This window comes from Lepisosteus platostomus, chromosome 1, assembly GCF_059453375.1.
Source record: "Lepisosteus platostomus isolate fLepPlt1 chromosome 1, fLepPlt1.hap1, whole genome shotgun sequence".
NCBI lineage: Eukaryota > Metazoa > Chordata > Actinopteri > Semionotiformes > Lepisosteidae > Lepisosteus > Lepisosteus platostomus.
In genome coordinates this window covers 17,910,050-17,929,149 of record NC_142611.1, presented here as the reverse complement: position 1 = coordinate 17,929,149, position 19,100 = coordinate 17,910,050, and the positions used below count along the sequence as shown (strand labels likewise).

The following is a 19,100-nucleotide window of genomic DNA, read 5'->3' as shown; positions in this document are numbered from 1 at the left end:
ATACCTGATAAAACAAAAAAGTAATTAAGAAGCTCAAAGCCATGAAGCCAAGATTTCTGAAGTTTGTTTTTAACAGAATTTATTTTTACTAATTGGGGTAATGCGAAAGCCTTAACTGCAGAATCCCTTTCAGCCACCATTTTAAAATATTAACTCAAAACTAATCAATCTGAAATCAGTGCAGTCAGCCTTAGAAACATCAAAGTGTGTGTAGACTCAAAAACACAGCCTAATCAGCATAATCTATCAATGCATCCAGGTTAATCAAAGGAAAACATTCTTACCATTGAAGTTCACTGCAGTGAGAAGTGGAGGGAAATACTGGCAGTCTCTTGCCCATAAAATATGTAACATAAAAAGGAGGCATTTCCTTTTCACTCTGTGCAAATGTCTTTATACTGTATGTGAACTAAATCTCTCTCAGGCACCATCTCAGCTGACAGGAAAGCTATTAGTTCACTGGCCATACACTGCAAGAGCCACACATGGTTTATAGTACTGGTTTAGGCTACATTTAGATCACTGAGTGATAGATGACCAGGAAAGATTTGGAGTAGTAACCTAATAAAGGTGGTTGTTAAAAGACACCTCCAACCCTGAGTGAGTCAATTGTTTGTGTGAACAATGGATCCCTGCTGTATCAGTGAAAAATTCAAGTGGACTATCTAATAGTTCAGCTCGGGCGCTACCTCATACACTTAATTAACCCCATGGGAACCAGCCAGGAGAAGCTCAGATTACAAAGTAATAGGTCTTCTGGGCTCAATCAACACTGGAACTAAACACTGTATTCTGCATGAAAACTATTGTAGTAAACAAATTCTGCCTCCCACTGGGAGCTTTTAATCAAACCTTAGAGTACTAATGGCAATGCTTCTAAAACAACACAAGCAAGCTCCTTTCCTCTTTAATTTCTTTTCTGCTTTACTTCATTTTTTTAGTCACATATACTGTACAGTATGAACATCTCCTGGATCCACAACCAAAAAAATTATTTCAATGTAAAAATGATTAAACATGGTTTGTACAGGTCATGCATGGACCAAGAGAACTTTCATATACTATAATTAATTGGTTTTGTCTATTTGAGATTGTGATTAATAGACCTCTTAATTTTCCTTTATCTTCCTTTTCCAAGGGGTGTATTGTAATATGGAAAAGGTATCACTCAGCAAGCCACGTCAGTTCAAATTGATTACCCACAGTTGATATCCACTGTAGCTATTTGTAATACTGCCTTAACTTTGCCAGCTAATGACTAAAAAAAGAACAGTACTTTTTCAGCATAATCACTTTCATTGCAAATAATTTATTTCAAAGAATTGTTTCTTACTAACACCCTCTTACTATTAGAACATTTAATAAGAGGGAGGGGGTATAACTTCTATAGTGGAATAGTTCCAAAAATACATGTTTATTTTTTAAATGAACATTAATGTGGTTAATTTATTATTAACACAAATCAGCAGAACATTCAACTTGTTAAAATAGTTTTGCACCTAGTTTAACTGGATTTAACAGACTGCATAAATTCAGAAATAAGAAGAAAAGCAACCAAAAAGCCCTTGTCCCAAAATAGAGAAAGGGCAAAGGCTAATTGCAAATAAAAAGATGTATTTCACAGCTACAAGTAAGGTGGCCCATGGTAATTGCAGGTGATGTCTTAGAAGATGCCCAATAATGACCCAGAAACAACTAAAAGAGGATAAATGAACCTTGGTTTTCACAAGATAAATGAGTATACAGCAGAAGGACATTTGGGCCTGAAGCTGGTTTAGTCCTCAGAGAGAAAACCTTTAAAGGTGAAGGAGAAACCTAGACATTCAAAAAGAATTCAGTAACACATTGATTTTTTAGGTGCGATCAACATTAATGGCCATCTCACAACCACAGCAAAAGTATCGCAAGTTACCCTTCAGGTTTATGCTCACTATTCCCAATATGTTTCCAAGCCTTTGGAATGAAATATCAATAATGAGGTAATAAAAGGTTTTAATATAGCACAGACCAGAAGTCAATATGGTGTCACTCATATTGAACTGTTTTCATTTTCATTTTTTGTTGATCTGCTTTTGAAGTTAAGAATTTGCCTTTGCACCTATGGTACATTTTGCTATTGTATTGTTGTGGAATATAAAGCTTCTTCTCTGAAACAACCTTTACCACACCATTTGTCTTTCCAGCAGGTCCCACAGAACACTTACACTTGGGAGAAGACATTTGTTAAAATCATGAAGATTTTAAATGTTACACTAGTAAGAACTATGGTCCTAAATGCATTTTCCATTTGTATTTACATTGGCAGATACAAATGAATGTTTTAGTTTAGGTGATGTACAGTATAATAACATTCCAATGATGAATACATGGAACTTAAATTTGGGAAGAAGAAGTACTGTACAGTTAAGCCAATCTCACCCAACTGCTACATCTCACAATCATTAATGACTTTTGCTCTACAGTATATATAACTCTTGCACACATCTCTTCTCACACTTTTTTCTCATTCAATATGTGGTCTATGTCTCAAACAACAGGCAAAAAAGGGAAAAAAAACAACAAGCAGAGGAACAAATAGACGCCAGAAGGAAAGAGAAAATATGCTTCTTGTCTTGAATTCATCTCCCACATTATTTATCCAAACGTGGAACGTGATCCACAGAATTTCAAACCACATGTATTCGTCCTTCATGTTCTTTAGTTTAATCGTGACTTGTTTTTCTGTGCTCTCTTCCTCTTCTGTTCCCCAGTGTTCAACTCGGCCCCAGGATCCTCCCTCCTGACTCCGGCTGCTCCTGAGGCTAGCTGCCCAGCCCTGTCTCAGTCTACTGTCCTATCTCTGGCTCTGTCAGCAAGCATCCCACAGCTTTTAATGCCTGCTCTCTCCTTTAACATAATGTCTGCATTTCAATTTTCGTCCTTTCTATTTCTTCCCTGGTGTTTGTGGGGTTCACTTGTTTCTCTTGGGGTTTGAGTGGCCCAGGGTACTGTCGTCGACAGGGACAGCCCAGCTTCCTACAGTATCTCCAGTTTATTTAGCAGGCGTCTTAGAGCTTTTAATGTCTGACTTCACTGTTTACTGCAATGTCCACATTTCCATACTATGCCTGAATGTTCCTTCTATCTCTTGCTATTCGGCTTTGGGGTTCACTTGTTTCTTTTATTGGGCCATGAGGCTACCACTTAACCAAGCGGGCTAAGCCAAAATGTATTGCACTTAAATACTCAATAAACATTAGAAAAGCATCAGGTTCTTGGATGCAGTTTCTTGTCAGGAAAAGAAAGTTCCACCACCAATGTGCAGCACCCACCTGGATGATTTGACAGCAGCCATAGTGTGCCAGAACGCTCACCACACATCAGCTATCACTGGGGAAGAGTGATGATGCCAATTTATAGATGAGGATTATTAGGTGGCCATGATTGGCAAAGGGCAGTGTGGATCCCAGGGTAACATCCCTACTCTTTTTGAAAAATGCCCTGGGATTTATAATGACATGAGTGTCAGGACCTCGGTTTTATATCTCATCCGAAGGACGGTGCCTTTTTACAGTATAGTGTCCCCAACACTATACTGGGGCATTAGAACACACACAGACTACAGGGTGATTCCCCCCCACCCCACTGGCCACACTAACACCTCTTCCAGCAGCAGCCTTCATTTTTCCCAGGAGGTCCAGGTACTGACCAAGCTCACACCTGCTTAGTTTCAGTGGGCTGACAGTTGTGAGCTGCAAGGTGATATGGCTGCTGGCATATACTACAATGACAGACTACTCAATCTCACTCAGATAATCTGAAATTAAATTTAACTTTAAAAATGCATCCGCACATTAATCTCAATCTTCTGGTAGCTAATGACATCACTGCCCTGCTTGATTTTCAATGGGACAATAATCAGGAATTAAGCAAATAACTGGTTTCACAATCCTTTGTGGTGTAAATACTGTACACATCTCAGGTAGAACTGTTATTGTTAATATTCAAAAAATGATATGTTATATTATAAAAAAATTAAATTTGACTGCTTCTTAGTGTACATTAATAATGTACTACAGGTTTTTGCAAGTAGGTCTTTTAGGTCTCCTTAAATCATCAGCCGCCTGATGGACTGCTTTGAGGACTGGATTTGGGATTTGGATTTGTTTTGCATCATTAACTCACAGTAAGAAGAGGACATTTTGATACAGACGAATTATTGTAGTATCCTATAATTTTCAACAAATCACTATAAATCTATGCCTTCTGCTTTCTGAATTTAAATCACTTCATAATAATTGAATTCTGACAGTCTAGATTGTATTACTGTTTATAGGTAACCCTAAATAAGCAAATTCTAACAGTTTGCAGCACAAGCTACTTGATTAAGCAAGTACAAACAATACTTTTATTTAATTTATGTTTCTTATGTGCTGAGGAGTATTTAGATTTTTACTTAAAATGATCTCTAAATTACTTAATAAAAAAAACAACAACACTTAATTGATGGCAATTAAATTGTTCATTATAAATTGATTATTTAATGGATACATATAAATCATACTGGTCTGGGTGCCCTCCAGAGTGAGACCACAGTGGGAGGCCTCTAAGCTAGGGTGAAGGAAGGAATTCAAAGAAGGGTTTTGCCATTAATTGGAAAGCTGCAGTTTGGCTTTCAAAATGCTAACGAGACATTATGGTATTTAATGGAAAACTACTACAGATGCAGCCATTCAAAATGAGCGGTAAAAACCCGCGGTACAGTAACCAACCCGCAGGGCACCGTAGGGCACCGCAGGGCAAGTGATTGGCTGGCCAAAATGACCGACAGGGGCACTCGTGGTGCATTGGTTGGTAGTGAAAAGATTTAATCATTTAATGTCTTTACTGTGCACATTTCAATCCTCTTAGTTTTGAATATTTATATGGAATTTTACCACTAAAGGGAAATTTTAGTAGCTGAGCATAAAAAGAAGAGGAGCATAACGCATCTGAAGGTCATAAACGATATTAATTTTGGAACATAAACATACAGTATATAGCTGGTCTTGGTACTTTAAAGAAAAAAAATACACACCAGTATTCCATTTCTCCCTAAACATTTTAAGCTTCGAAGGCTTTAACTAACGTGATACCGGAGTCAACAAGCATACTTTTAGAATTTGATTAAAAGGGAATATAATATGGAATCGCGTATCTCAAGAAATTAATAACGATATAATTATATTCATGTTGCAAAAGAACTGCAACGGACATAAAAACTCCCTTGCTTTTAACAGAGCGTTCCATAATTTCTAACTACAAAAATGCCAGGTGAAAGGATTTGTAAACATATTTTGTTAAAGCAAGTCAGTTTTTTCCGCAACACATAAAAGACATTTTCCCAAGAAAGTTTAGCCTTTGTCACTAATGAAACCACTAAATAAAGACATAAATATAGAAATCTTAAGATTTGTTTTATTTAATGTTGGTAGCAGGATGAACTGTCAGAGTGTTTGTCGCAGAGTTGCTGCAAGATGTTAACAGTGAAAAAGGTATTTAGAAATGAGTTATTTCAAGATGAAAATTTTCAGAATAATTGCAAATCTAGCAGGATAGAGAAAGCACAGAAAACTGGCAGTTAGATTGATCAGATTAGTATGAAAAGTCATTTAGCAAAGGGAATGAGAAGAGTGACAAACTAGTATACTTTAGATCTTTTTTTCTGAACCAGGGAAAATCTGATCATGTTTCCCTATAACAATAATAAAAAACTTTATTTGATATATCACCATTAAAGGTGGCATCTCAAAGCAATACAGTAGATGTAAAAACAGATAAAAGGACCACAGATTACAAAGTAAATGCATATAAGAAAGACAAGCAGTTAGAGGTACTACCAAAATTAGAAAATGAAGCAGATACAGACACTAAGTCTTCTGAAAAGAAAGGTTCTGAGGTTAGATTTAAACTGGCCCTGGTGTGTGTGTGTTTGTTTCTGTCTGTCCTGTGATGGACTGGCGCTATGTCCAGGGTGTATTCTGCCTTGTGTCCGTCGCTTACTGGGATAGACTCCAAATCCTCTGTACTGGATAAAGAGATTAGAAATGGACGGAAGTAAAGGCACTGTGTGGATGGAACTATACACAGTGTTAGAAACCCACTATGAAATGGCAGCATCTCACTGAGAATAAAACATTTTATAGTGCTGGCTTAAGGAAACAGCCTTTCCAGCTCTCTTGCACATCAGTATCCATACCTAGTTATTTAAACAAATTGCCTCTAATTATAAACATCTTAATATGCTGGCTCTGTGGATCCGCATCAGCTATGTTTGCCCATTCCTTCAATTCATGTGCATCCAACAGTTTTTTTTTTAGTTTAGAAGGATTCAAGTAGGGTTTTAGATTAAAGGCAGCGATCTTAATCAAGCCCAAATCATAATTGAACCCATTCAGAGCCTACATTACATTTTAGCGTTTCATTCTGAGCAGAAGACCCTCACACCTGAAGAAGGGGGAGGTGTCTTTCGCTGGAAATCTCGCCTGCTTCTACTTTACGAGTACAACCCACTCTCTGCTGGAGTGCTGGCTGTGACGAATTAAACCGGTTTCACAGGTTTCAATCACAGACCATGTGACATGGGAGTCAGGAAACTAACACACAGCGCCACCGGATTTGATAACGCTATACAAACGCTATAAAATAATGTGACTAGGCACAGAACAAGTTTACAGCACAGTACAATAATAAATGCTGACCATGACTTTAGAAGCATAAATTGCCTTTTCACTCAATTTAAACACAAGCTGTCTTTAGCCCTCTAAGCTGGTTCATACAGAAATGTAGAGATCCAGGCTCAGAACACACAGCTTCATTAGCGAATACATATGCAGGACAACTAGAGAAGACGTTTTACAGAGGATGGATTTTTAGAAACATCCCATCAGTGACATCACTGAAGTCAACTCCTAGGTACTGTAACTGTCGTGTGGATAGTTTCACAGGAATCAGACAAAGGTTTAAGCATCGCTTGTTCTAGATAAAACTGCAAAAAAAAAAACAACAACCCATAATGTACTTCTTTGCGGCTCTGTTTGCCCAAATCATATATTCACAACGTGAAATCAAGAAAATAATATTACGTAACCAAAATCCGCAATATGGAAACATAACCTGTGTAATTGTTGATAGATGATGTACTTGTAACATTTTTTCAAGACGAACTACAACATTTAAAAAATGACTTGTATGTACTTGATATCTCTAATCAATCCACGGGTCCCAGCACAAAACGAAACTAAAACGCATACCGTTTCGCGCTTCTTATTAGTTGCTCAACAGTAATTTGACCGTATGAAATGCATAATATAAACCTAGAAACATATACGTGAGCAGTACTTAAGCACTGTAGTATCGGTGTTAAGACATACCTCTCAAATACTGTAAATCAAGTTAAAAATATCTCAAGACCGATTCTGGTCATAATGAAACCATGTTTCGTGTATGTTTTCTTTAAAGTACCGAGACCAGCCATATACTGTATGTTTATGTTCCAAAATTAATATTGTTTATGGCCTTCACACGCGTTGCAGTATGCTCCTATTCTTTTTATGCTCAGCTACTAAGATTTCCCTTCAGTGGTAAAATTAGATATGAATATTCAATACTTAAACGGGCACAGTTAAGACATTAAATATACATATACATACTGTATACAGTACAGTTTTCATACGGTAATATGTTTATGTTCCTAAATCAATCTCTTTTATGAGCATGTGAAAGGCATGGTGAATCGATTCTCAAAAATTACTGTACTTTGCATGATTGGAAACAAATGCGTGATTGCAAAATGCTGTGGTGTTACTTTTACAAAGACGGTCAATGAAAAAAAGAATGTTGACCAGGGCAATACTTTGAGTTTACACTTACAGCTTGTCCAAGGTCATTCATTATTAATACTATTAGTAATATCTTCGTTAAAGACTGATGGCCACAGCTCAAACATGAGAGGTTGAGCGTTATTAGCTCCACCTTGCGGAAATTCCGGATACTATTATTTTGCTTGTCGTATTATAGGAGAATTTACGGTAACTCGCGGTATTTACCGGTAGCTTGCGGTAGACTGCGTACAGCGTACCGCAAAATAATGCGGTATCGCCCGCGCATTTTGAATGGCTGCATCTGTATAAAATAACATACATAACAGGTCTAGATGTTAATTTTGTTATTTTTAAGCTTTCATTCCCATCTGTGGGTATAATTTTTGCACTGCATCTACTAATACAGAATCTCAAATGTCCTGCCTTGCATTTGACCTTGGTCACACTAATAATTTAGCCTTCTGATGTGTGAATTATGCTGTTGTCTGTCTAACATCTGTGTGAAACTTACTTGGTAGCTTTCACTGTACAATTAAAAAAAAAAGGAAAATAGTTTTTTATAGTAAGCCTTTAGACATACTGTGAATTCCCTTTGGAGCAAGGCAGTTGGCAGCTGAGCTGCAGACAAAAATGTAACAAAACTTGCTAAAATGTTGTCAGAAAAATGACCATACATGTCTGTTAGGGGTTGTGCATAATGCATTTTGACTACAAGGCATTCATCTAAAATAAGTGTCCTTCAATGGTCTGTTGTGGAAGAAGTCTTCATACTTCAATGAAATAATCATGATGTAAAACTTTTTAAAAATCCAATTAATGCAGATGTCTTTATTAGCACGGATTAACAAAGGATAAACTGTGTAATGAACTTTTAAAGCACTGTAATCTAATACAGTCACTTTACAAGCCTGAAGCAATCATTTTTCTAAACAAAAAAAATCAAATTCTCCCAAAGTATTTCATGAACAGAAAACATGAAATGTTTGCATGACTCAAGAGTTCCTTTGTAAATTTTCTCATTAAACTGCAATCAAACTCTCAAGGCACTTACATTTCTTTTGGGAAAAGAAATAAAAAACATTTATTTGTGCAGGTGGTACAGTATACAGAAAATGGTAAAAAAAAACCTGGAAATGCACAAAAAATATGGAGTCAAATTCAATTTAAAGGCTGATTTGCTCATGAGTGAATGTTATTATTTTAATGTTAAATGTGATCACAGTGAAATGGTCGCATTTAGTTACTGTAGGACCTAGGTTATTGAAAATATGGTCCATCTGCTGGAGCAGTTCCCCATCATGTCATGGCTGGGGACAGGTTACTCGCTAAGGACAATAGTATTGGTCTTGATGGAGTAGTTCAGGTGGGTAGCTGCGTCAGCATGCGTAGGCTGCAAAGGAACAAGTAATAGGTTTATTCCATGCTGAAAAAAAGAAGAAAGAAATGTGTTTTTTTCAGCATGGAATAAACCTATTACTTGTTCCTTTGGACATGATGGGTTAGCTATCTCTGATACTGTATCTGTACTGTAAGGCAATGGGTCTATTATAAGTGTGTACAGAATGTGATCTGTACTACTGACTTTGACGGCTTCAGTCTTGTACAGAGAGTGCTGGTCAATAAATAACAGAAATCCACATCTCTGTATTGATTAATTTATGCTTCTTAATATAAAAATGCTTCATGTTTAACTAAATTTAACCCTTATTGGTATGATACTTTTTTTTCTTCCTAAAAATATCATAGGAGCAGTGCATAAACTAAAAGGCTTCTAAACAAGTTATAAAAAATTAAACATCAAAGACAGATCTTTTTTCAAGTAGTTAATGCAAAGCAAACACCTTCACAATACATTTAAAAACAGTACTTCCCCATTGTTTCATATCTTTACATATAAAACATGTCATTAATAGTTTTTACAATCTATTCAGTAACTATGCACAATTTATTCCTAAATAATTATCATTACATTAATGAAATGTGATCTGTGCAACCCATTTCTTTTTAAATTTAACAATTTAACAACTAAAATTTGTAGTGTTTTGGGATTTTTTGTTTGGGCCGTGGTTCACTAACCGAAAGGTCAAAGAGAAAAATAGTTAAAATGATTTATTACTTGTTGAGACGTTTGCCCCATTTTCTAAGTGTTTTTGTATTAGTTATGTTTTTTACTTGGTTACAGTTTTAAAGGATTTATAAACATAGAGCTATGACATTGTCTATCGTCTATCAGCACAGGTTCTCTGAGTATTACCGGTAGTACGTGCACCACTGACAGTAATTAAGAAAACTAGAATAGAATGCTGTGTATTCTAGTGATGTCTCTTGGCAAGGGCACTACTGCATGTGTATATTTAAAATCCTTTGAAAATTGCAGGCCAGGAAATTATATTAAACAAGAGTGACATAAAGTATAATGACACACATACTGACCCAAGATTTTAGTAATATTAATATTTAAACTCTTTCCATTAGGGACATATTCTGACCTTTTGGATGTTCTAATAGACCATGCACAATTACATTCGGGTTAAAACTCATAGAGAATTATTTTTTTCGAAATATATTTTTAGTAAGAATTCTGCATTTTAACAGCATTGATTACTCACACTGTCTCTTATAAGTCTTTAGTTTTCCCTGTGTCAAAAGGTTTCAGGAACGTCTTCTGAAGAAGGCTTGATATCTGCTTAGGGTGATGGATGATTTCTGAAGCATTAAATCTCGTGAGATTCTGCAGAATGTTTACGCATATTTAACACAACAACCAAAGGAATTGAGGCTTAAAACTGTCATAGCCTGACGCAGCCAAGAGAAGAGAGCTGCTGTCGAAGACATGTATCTGCATGATTGAAGGATTTCTCAGCACAAATACAGGAGGAAAACTAGTTTAAGATTGCAGAGGCTTCAGATTAGAGAAATAAATACCATTGGAAAGGGACAATTACTGCCCCAAGATAGAGCATAAGAGATGTCTTAGCTATGCATGACATTAATCCATCATCAGTTATTTCATCATACTGTAACACATATGGCCTCCATTGCTTGTGAGAGCCGGCTTACCAGAGCGGTGACGTCACTGCCCTTCCCTGTGAATAGCAGGGACCGCAGCCGCCAGGCTGACGGGAGAATTCCCTTTGGCTCAAGAGGCTGGGTCCCTGCTGAGTGACGCCGGAGGCCTAGGTTTGAGTCCCCGATGGTGGGAGGCCGATCTGTGGCGGCAGAGGTGAGGGTGCACACCCATGTGAACCCCAAAGTGTTACAATACTATATGGTATCAGTCATAATATAGCCTACCCATAGGTTTAGCAGTAGTATTCTATAACAGAGCACATGGAAGCTCATTGGGTTAGACAGAGCTCATCCTGTTGTCAGTAGTGTTAAGCAGACTAGAGAGCATGTGACTCCCCTAGATTGATGCTGATAACCCCAGAAATGGCACTGATACAGCTGAAAGATTAGTAAAGTGCCCTGCTCAAAGGTTTCAACAGCAATGTCTGCAGCTAGAATTTAAATCCACAACTACTGTATAAACCCAACTATGATTCCAAGATTTCTTACACAACTATTTATTAAAATGTAAAATGAGGTCTCAGAGTGCTAAATTTTCTTTATGTTTAATGCATTGTATACAACTAACTACAGCAACCATGTATGCTATTAGTAATACCTGCAACTGTCACTTCTTTCTTATTTTGCATGGCAAAACAAAAAAAAAACAGACACATGATTAGATTCTAAGTTACACATTTACAGGTGCATAAACCACAGTATATGGTGCACAATGTCACTGTAAGAATTGTTTACTCAAGATTTACCAATAGTTCTCTGATACAGAAAGTAATCACTTTATCCTAATTTATCTGAACATGAAGTTTTGCTTGACAGCCACTGTAAGTACCTAAGAAGCTGCAACCTTGACCACTTGTTAAGCTCTAGGAGCTGTTTGATTAGTGTCTTTAATTGCTGCTTAAATTCCTTTGTGTATTAGTCCACATTAAAAAAAAAAAATGAAAAGCAGTTTCTTAAAGAAAACTATGCAAAGTTCCCAATCTTCCAAAGAGACAACAAAAGTCTTTGAAAAGTTGTTATCTCATGCTCCAAGAATACAGACCTTCACAACTGCAATATACAGTATGCAATATAACCAGAGAATCCAACTATTTTCTCAGCCACACATCTGCATACCCTAGCCTAGTACAAGGACTTTGAACACACAACGTGTTTTGGTAAAACCAGAAAAGAGTCATTATACACCATGTGTCTGGTTACATTCATCCTGTCTAAACTGTGTAGCAGTATCAGCAACAGAGGATGAGATCTTTTCTAAATCAGAAACCATTGTATTGTTTGCAGTTGGTTTTTCAATGCTTGAACAGATAAATGTACCTCCATACAGTAGGCCAGACCTGCACAGATGAAAGGAGCATCTAACCTACTATGCCAAACAAATAGTCCTCTGGTATCTGGGAACTGAATACACATCAGAAACATCGGTTTCAACACTATAACAAGTCCAGGTACAGAAGGCACTGACAATATATTAAAAACTACTGTATATTGGGTTAAGATGGAGACACATCCAGACATCATGAGTTTGAACTTTTGTTAAGTAAATAGGCCAGCAGTGATTGAGATTCCCTAAGCAGGGTATACAATTGACTGAGCACCAAGTTAAGGAGGGCTGGGATTAGTTGGGAAAGCCTGTGCAGACTCTCTGTAAAGCAACTTTTGTGACTGGTGTCTGTTGAGTAGCAGTGTTATCATTTAGGGACAAACCACTCTTCCAATCTGTGCTAACCCCTATGTGAAGGTATTGAAGAGCTTGCAGTATTACAAAAAGATGTCAGGAGTCTATCTGCTAGTCATTCTCTTCATGAAGTACAGGAATTGCTTTAAGCCAAGATGTAAAGAAAGCAATTTCAAGATAGAATTAATTAAAATTCAAAATACCAAAAAAAACTAAAAAACAAGAACATACTGTACCTGTACACTTACTTTCTATACGTCAAATATAAAATACCCCAAATCAAACAAAATCTCTGAAACGTTATCGGAATAGAAGCATCAGAATAATGAAGAATCAAGAATAAATCATGGTGGATTTTACAACATTAAATAAATTATCTAACTCTTAATGAAAGCCTTGTTCCATGTCAGATCCTGCATCATACGCAAAACTAAGTAAACTTTTATCTATATGTTTGTGCTTATTTCTTTTCCAAACATTGTGTTTTGTCATAGTTTACTCTCTGATAAGGCTGCTCATTTTCACTTAAACTAAGGGGGTGTAGCAGTATACAGTTTGTGTGTTATAATATTGTAAAATACCTGTTTCATATACAGCACATATTCTGCTGTGTTAAATGACAAAAAAGAAGATTGCACAGTGTTTCTTCAACAGATTGAATAAAACACCATTTAACTTCACATTAGTTAATGTTCACATCTCTACCCAACACTGACATTTATCAAAGAATCCCACTGCTGTAATGATCAGACAGCAAAAACATTACTCAGATGTACAGTAGCTCATCTATATCTAAGGGCATGATTGGCTGGCATGCACTTACAAATAGGAATGCAAATCAGCTTACTATAGATAATTGGATACAAGAAGGCTTTTGCTCAATTAGGTCAGTAGTTTGATTATGTTTTGATGATGGGCTAAATAAAGTATCTGATCAGTTTTTATAAGTATAAGAGCTGGAAAAGGCTTAAAACACTAATCAAAAACAAAGACAAAACAACAGCTGGGGAATATTTTTATAGACAGTTCCAGACAAGAGCAAGAAAAACACACTCCTTCATTAAGGTTCAGTAACTTCATTACAGTTCCACTGTGGTGGGTGGTAATTTTAAATGTAAATTGTATTTGATAGGTCAGGCATGACAGAGGATGGAAAAATGTGGTGTGTTGATGTTTAAAGACTGATAGATCCATTTTTTGTAAGAAAAAAGTTGAAAGTGAGTACTAATGGTAAAAGGTCCAGAAGATCTTTTATAGTACTTTATATTTCTATACACTATACACTATATTTATTTAGAGAAGAAATCTGGGTTCCAAGGAGTTTAGATTCTGTAGTTTTTAGGTCTCTGTAGTTCACCATCTGCTTAAGTTATGGAAACAATGCATTGTTCAGTTTAGTAAATAATTGGCTCAATTAAGTAACTGAGCATTCGGCTGGTATGAATAATGCGAATCCCTCCAGCACCAGTGTTGCCTCCTACTCACACATGTAATTCCTTTAATAGGAATAAGGTGTACTGTATAGCTTCATAGCATTAAAAAATACTGCACTCTCCTGACTTTCATACTGTATTAGAAAATAAATTGGAAAATATGACTTGAAACTAATAAATGTTGTATATTTAAACTGTGAAATAAATATTAAAAGCAATACTGGCACAGTTTCAAGCACAATTTTTTACTTTTTCAATTAAAATACTTGAATGTATTGCAAATTTAGGATTTCAGAAATGAAACTGAGAAAATACAAAAAATGTTTAGAGAAGATTAAAGCAGAACATGCCCTCACTGACTTCAGGTCAACAAAAGTGTTAATAAAAAGGGAAAGTTAAACTTCTATTTTTGGAAAGGAGCAGACATTTGTTTAAAAGGTTTTCTAATAACTCCCTAAAAATTGTGTACTCTCGCCTGTAAGGACTGCATTGCAATAATCTAATCGGGACCTGATAAATTCACTGGCTGCTGAGGAATGCTTGTACAAGCACAAACTTATCTGAGCTATTCATCTCTCTTGCAAAAACAAAATATACTGTATGTTCCACACATCAATTTCTTACAGGAATTTGAAACTAACAGAATGCATAGGGCACAAAATCACTAAAAAGGAAAGAAATTACAATCCCCAAAATGGAGAAAGAACTTTTTTAATCTGCTTAGCTATATTTGTTTTTATGGGGAGGGAGATAATTTCCAATGCTTTTAGTTATTTTAAAACTGAGGAACAACCTCCTGTTTCCCCTACTGGTTAGCAATACTTTTTGTGGTTCCAAACAAATGCTTTCTGTATTTCAAAACATGTTATCCCATCTATCATCTATTTGCTTTCACAAGGCTGCTTACTCCTGGTTAGAACAACCCAGCCTATCCCAGAAGCATATGAGAACACAACACCCTGGGCATGATGCCCTGGACATGATGCTAGTCCATTACATGTCATAACCTATCCCAACATTAATAGAATATACAAACATCACACAGAAGGATCCATTGAATAAAATTGAACCCAGAACCAAAGAACGGTTAGACAACAAGTGAAACAATACTGTCCTACTTCTGCATCCCAAAATTGTGGCACAACATTTTTACTATTAGATTAAACAAGAAAGAGTAATGTAAGGGTATCATCTACATACCACATTCTCCATATGACCCTCTAGGAGTCAGACATGAGGTGGGCCATTGTGATAAAAAACACCAGGACAAGACTTTTTTAATTCAGTAATTCTAACTTTTAGTGCAATAGGTCCATAAGAAATGTTGTACTGAGATATGCCAGTCAACATACTGTATAATAATATACAACACAACAGAACAAAACACTGAAAAGACCAACAGCTTTATTTCAAAACTTCATGATGTGCGGATTACCAGTTTGAACTCTGTGTTTACTGCACTAATCCCCAAATCCCAGATTGTACATAGAAGGTACAAACCCATGTAATTGTTTTTAAGTAGACTGGATACTACAAATGGACTTAAACTCCTGGCTGCCAGACATAACCTATAAGCAGAAAGCATTTTCTATGTTAGCATTTCTGGACACTTACACATTTCTGATAAGCAATGAATTTCAAAAACATTTCAGCAAGTGTCTTAAGCTTGATAGTAGGATTTCAGAAAATAAATGAGAGTCTTACAATATGCGTGTGGGTGTTGTTGTGTGAGGCGGTGTAGATAGTCAATTTTGAAACCCACTGCTTGGTTACATTTCCTGAAGTGCATAACCAAGACAGGAAGGTTTGCAATGAGATTTTAGGGCTCAAGAAGGGATATATTCTTTAGGTATTGACATATATAGGGCATGCCCTGATTTACTGTATTTATTTGCACTCAGAATTAATAATAATTAAGTGACCCACTGTATACTGTCAATCTTGTATTTGTACCCCTATGTCTTATCTAATGTTTTTTATCTTCTGTGGTGATGATATTTTATATAGATAACACCTCCCAGTCCCTGCCTCATCTGATCATCTGATCATCTGATGATCACTCAAACCATCCACTGTAATTTGGATGATTTGAATGATCTATCAGGATATACAATTACTGATTTAAAATGTTTTAAAGGGAAAAGGCTAGCCTTCCTCCTAATGGAACTGCCGGTCACATACAATATCTAGGTATGAAGATTTAATTCTTCTTTACACACTGTCACAATAATTGCATCACATTAAATGATTTTAATCACATTTCCAAATGGGTAGACATTGAGATGAACAGACAGGCTCATTTTCTCTGTTCTCTTCAGGCTCATATCTCCATAATAAAATAAAAGGAATGTGCTTCACTTGATTTTTTTTAGTTCTACTGTATATTCCCTCATTCTCCCCCCTTAACTATTGTCATAAATGGCAAACTTTCTAAATTCACATGGAAAAGGAAGGGACCACATAATAAATTCTGTACTTCGCAGATAGAAAGATTGCAGGTGTTTTAGCTCTGTCAACCTTTAAAATTATGTCTTTTCATTTTGGTTTTGCTGTCTTTGCCTTTTTCTTTTAAGCCTGACACTAATTATCCTTTTGATACATATATACTGTAGACTACAAGATTGGATTTGTAACAGTGTACCCCTTAGACTAATTGTGACTTTGCCTTTAATCGAAATTCTCACAAAGTCGGGAAGACCCAATCAGAAACACTTTCTCCCTCTGTCACGCCCTCTGCAGCCTGAGGGTGCTCCTTCTCTGTCCTGTCTCTTGTTTCTGGTCCTTTGCTGTCCTTCAGGTGTTTCTCTCTCTCTGGGGCTATATATTTCTGGGTCTTTCATTTGCCTTGGCTCAGCATTGAGGTTCGGATGTCTTGAGACCCGCCTAGCACCAGGTCGCCCCACGTCCACTACCTGAGGGCATAGGTTTCTATACGGCATTTCCTGAACAGGGATTCAAAGACATTGTATGACAATTGAGGTGGTGTCACACTCTGAATTTCAGGGACAAAACAAAAAATGATATCCCCTGTTTATCATTTTTGTTGTTGTTGTTCTGTACAAGGCATTCTACAAACCTTTAGCAGTGGTTGCTATTCTCAAATTTGAATGTTAGGAAATTTGAATGAAATCAAAGGAATTTTCAGGAACTATATTCAGGAAAATATAAATTTGATTCCCAGAAATTGTACTCTCCAAATGAAGTTCTGTCTCCAAATGAAAATATGTCTCTCAATATCAACAAGACCAAGAAGGTGATTGTCGAGCTCAGAAGGACTCAGACCGTCCACACTCCCCCGTGTATTGATGGTTCAGCGGTGGAGTTAGTTAACAGCTTCATGTTCCTAGGTGTACATATCACCAAAGACTTGGGACATATCTCTTGGAACCACAATACATCACACCTAGTCAAAAAGGCACAAAAGCATCTCCACTTCTTGAGGAAACTGAAAAGAGCCAGTCTTCCGCCCTCCATCCTCACCAGTTTCTATACAGTAGGGGCACCATCGAGAGCATCCTGACATGTTGCATCACCATCTGGTATGGGAACCGCACTGTTTCTGACTGGGGAGCTCTGCAGCATGTGGTGAAGACAGCCCAGTCCATCACCAGGACTTCACTACTTACCATCCAGAGCATTTACAACAAGCGGTGTGTCAGGAGAGCACGTATCATCATCAAAGACCCCTCTCACCCTTTTCACAGTCTCTTTAAACCCCTGCCTTCTAGAAGACAGTATCACAGCCTGTGAGCCAGCACCACCAGAATCAGGAATAGCTTTTTCCTGCTGACTGTTAGATTACTGAATTCCAAACAGCACACGGACTGATCACCACCTGCTGAACAACCACCCACTCCTGTGCTATCACCACCGTCCTACTGACTGTATGCCTTGTAATGTTTGCACTGTCGTGTCGTGTTATGACTATGTCCTGCACTATTGTCTGCACTTGTCTCACGCCCCCCCCACCCCTGTATTTCAGAATGCTTATTTGCACATTACTACTTACTCTACTGTAAATACCCATTTATTCATTTATCTATTTATCTACTCATTACATTGTTTTATTTTTACTTATATACCAATAGTATCTCAAAAGCTGTAATGATCCTCAGTCCCCCCTCATGTTTGTTTTTTGTGCTGTTCTGTGACATTATGTTAATTGTTTCTCGTGTATTGTACACCTTGGCCCAGGAGAAACTACTGGATATTTCGTTCTCTCTTGTACATCTGTATAAGTGCAGAATGACAATAAAGTGGACTGAACTGAGTTGTTTACATATTACCCTTATTTATATGACCCCTTTTAGACTCTATCATACTAGATTTGGCTGTAAGTTTTTTGTATGTTAGGTTATGGTAGGTTAAGGCCACTTTTCACACATGCCTAGATGTCATTATGGTGAAGCTTTTTTTTGCCATTTTCCACTTTTGTAAACAGGAATATTTTTTGCACTCAACAAATATTTTTGTAGAACAACAACTCCCATTTTGGTGTCTGGCTAAAGCAAAACACACAGCTTTAAATCACAGCTTTAAAGGTGTTAATGCTGCATCGGAATCCTCTGCATTTGCTCCATCAATCCTCAGCATATGAAGTTCTCATCTACTGAATGTGGAAGCTTGGAGCACTTCTGTCCCTGCTGTCTAATTTTATTTTAGAAGTCTTTTGCTCAGAGAGGAGGATTACTTATAGTGGGGGTGAATTTCTTTGTAAGAGGAGAGGATGTTGTTGAATTGTTGTACTGTGTTGTTTTTTAAAAAGGTGAAATAGAAAAAAAAATGTTTCACAAAAAGCAAATCAGTATTCATCAACGCCTGAGATTCCATACTCACTCAAAAATACTCTTTGGTCCTGAAGCTATTGTCACCATTGAATGTAAGGCAAGTCATAGTGGAGTCTCTTTTTGTTATGTATGGGCCTATAATTGTGACACACTGTCACTTACTTCTCAGACTCAGGCTTACGCAAGCTTTATCGCCACCTAGTGTTACAGAGCTACACCTATTCATCAAAACCCAGTTGCCACTCTTTTTATTTGATGACTTGCCTATCAATTGCAACATCTGCTCTAAATG

General features: G+C 36.8%; 1 protein-coding gene across 8 annotated transcripts in view; it reads right to left on the bottom strand.

Annotated features, from left to right (window-relative positions):
• The window catches only part of LOC148677792 (leucine-rich repeat and immunoglobulin-like domain-containing nogo receptor-interacting protein 2), a 504,064-nt gene that overhangs the window by 61,608 nt on the left and 423,356 nt on the right, over positions 1-19,100 (bottom strand). Inside the window, exon 1 of one of the 8 annotated variants that reach the window (XM_088626250.1) lies at positions 3,312-3,358. The exons of 6 other annotated variants lie outside the window; for them this stretch is intronic. Coding sequence is in view for 1 of the 2 variants with exons in the window: in XM_088626196.1 (XP_088482322.1) it covers positions 285-287 (3 nt within the window). In the remaining variant the exon portion in view is untranslated. Of the gene's footprint in view, positions 1-284; positions 493-3,311; positions 3,359-19,100 lie in introns of those variants that run through there. One more of the 8 variants, XM_088626196.1, reaches the window with a different exon arrangement.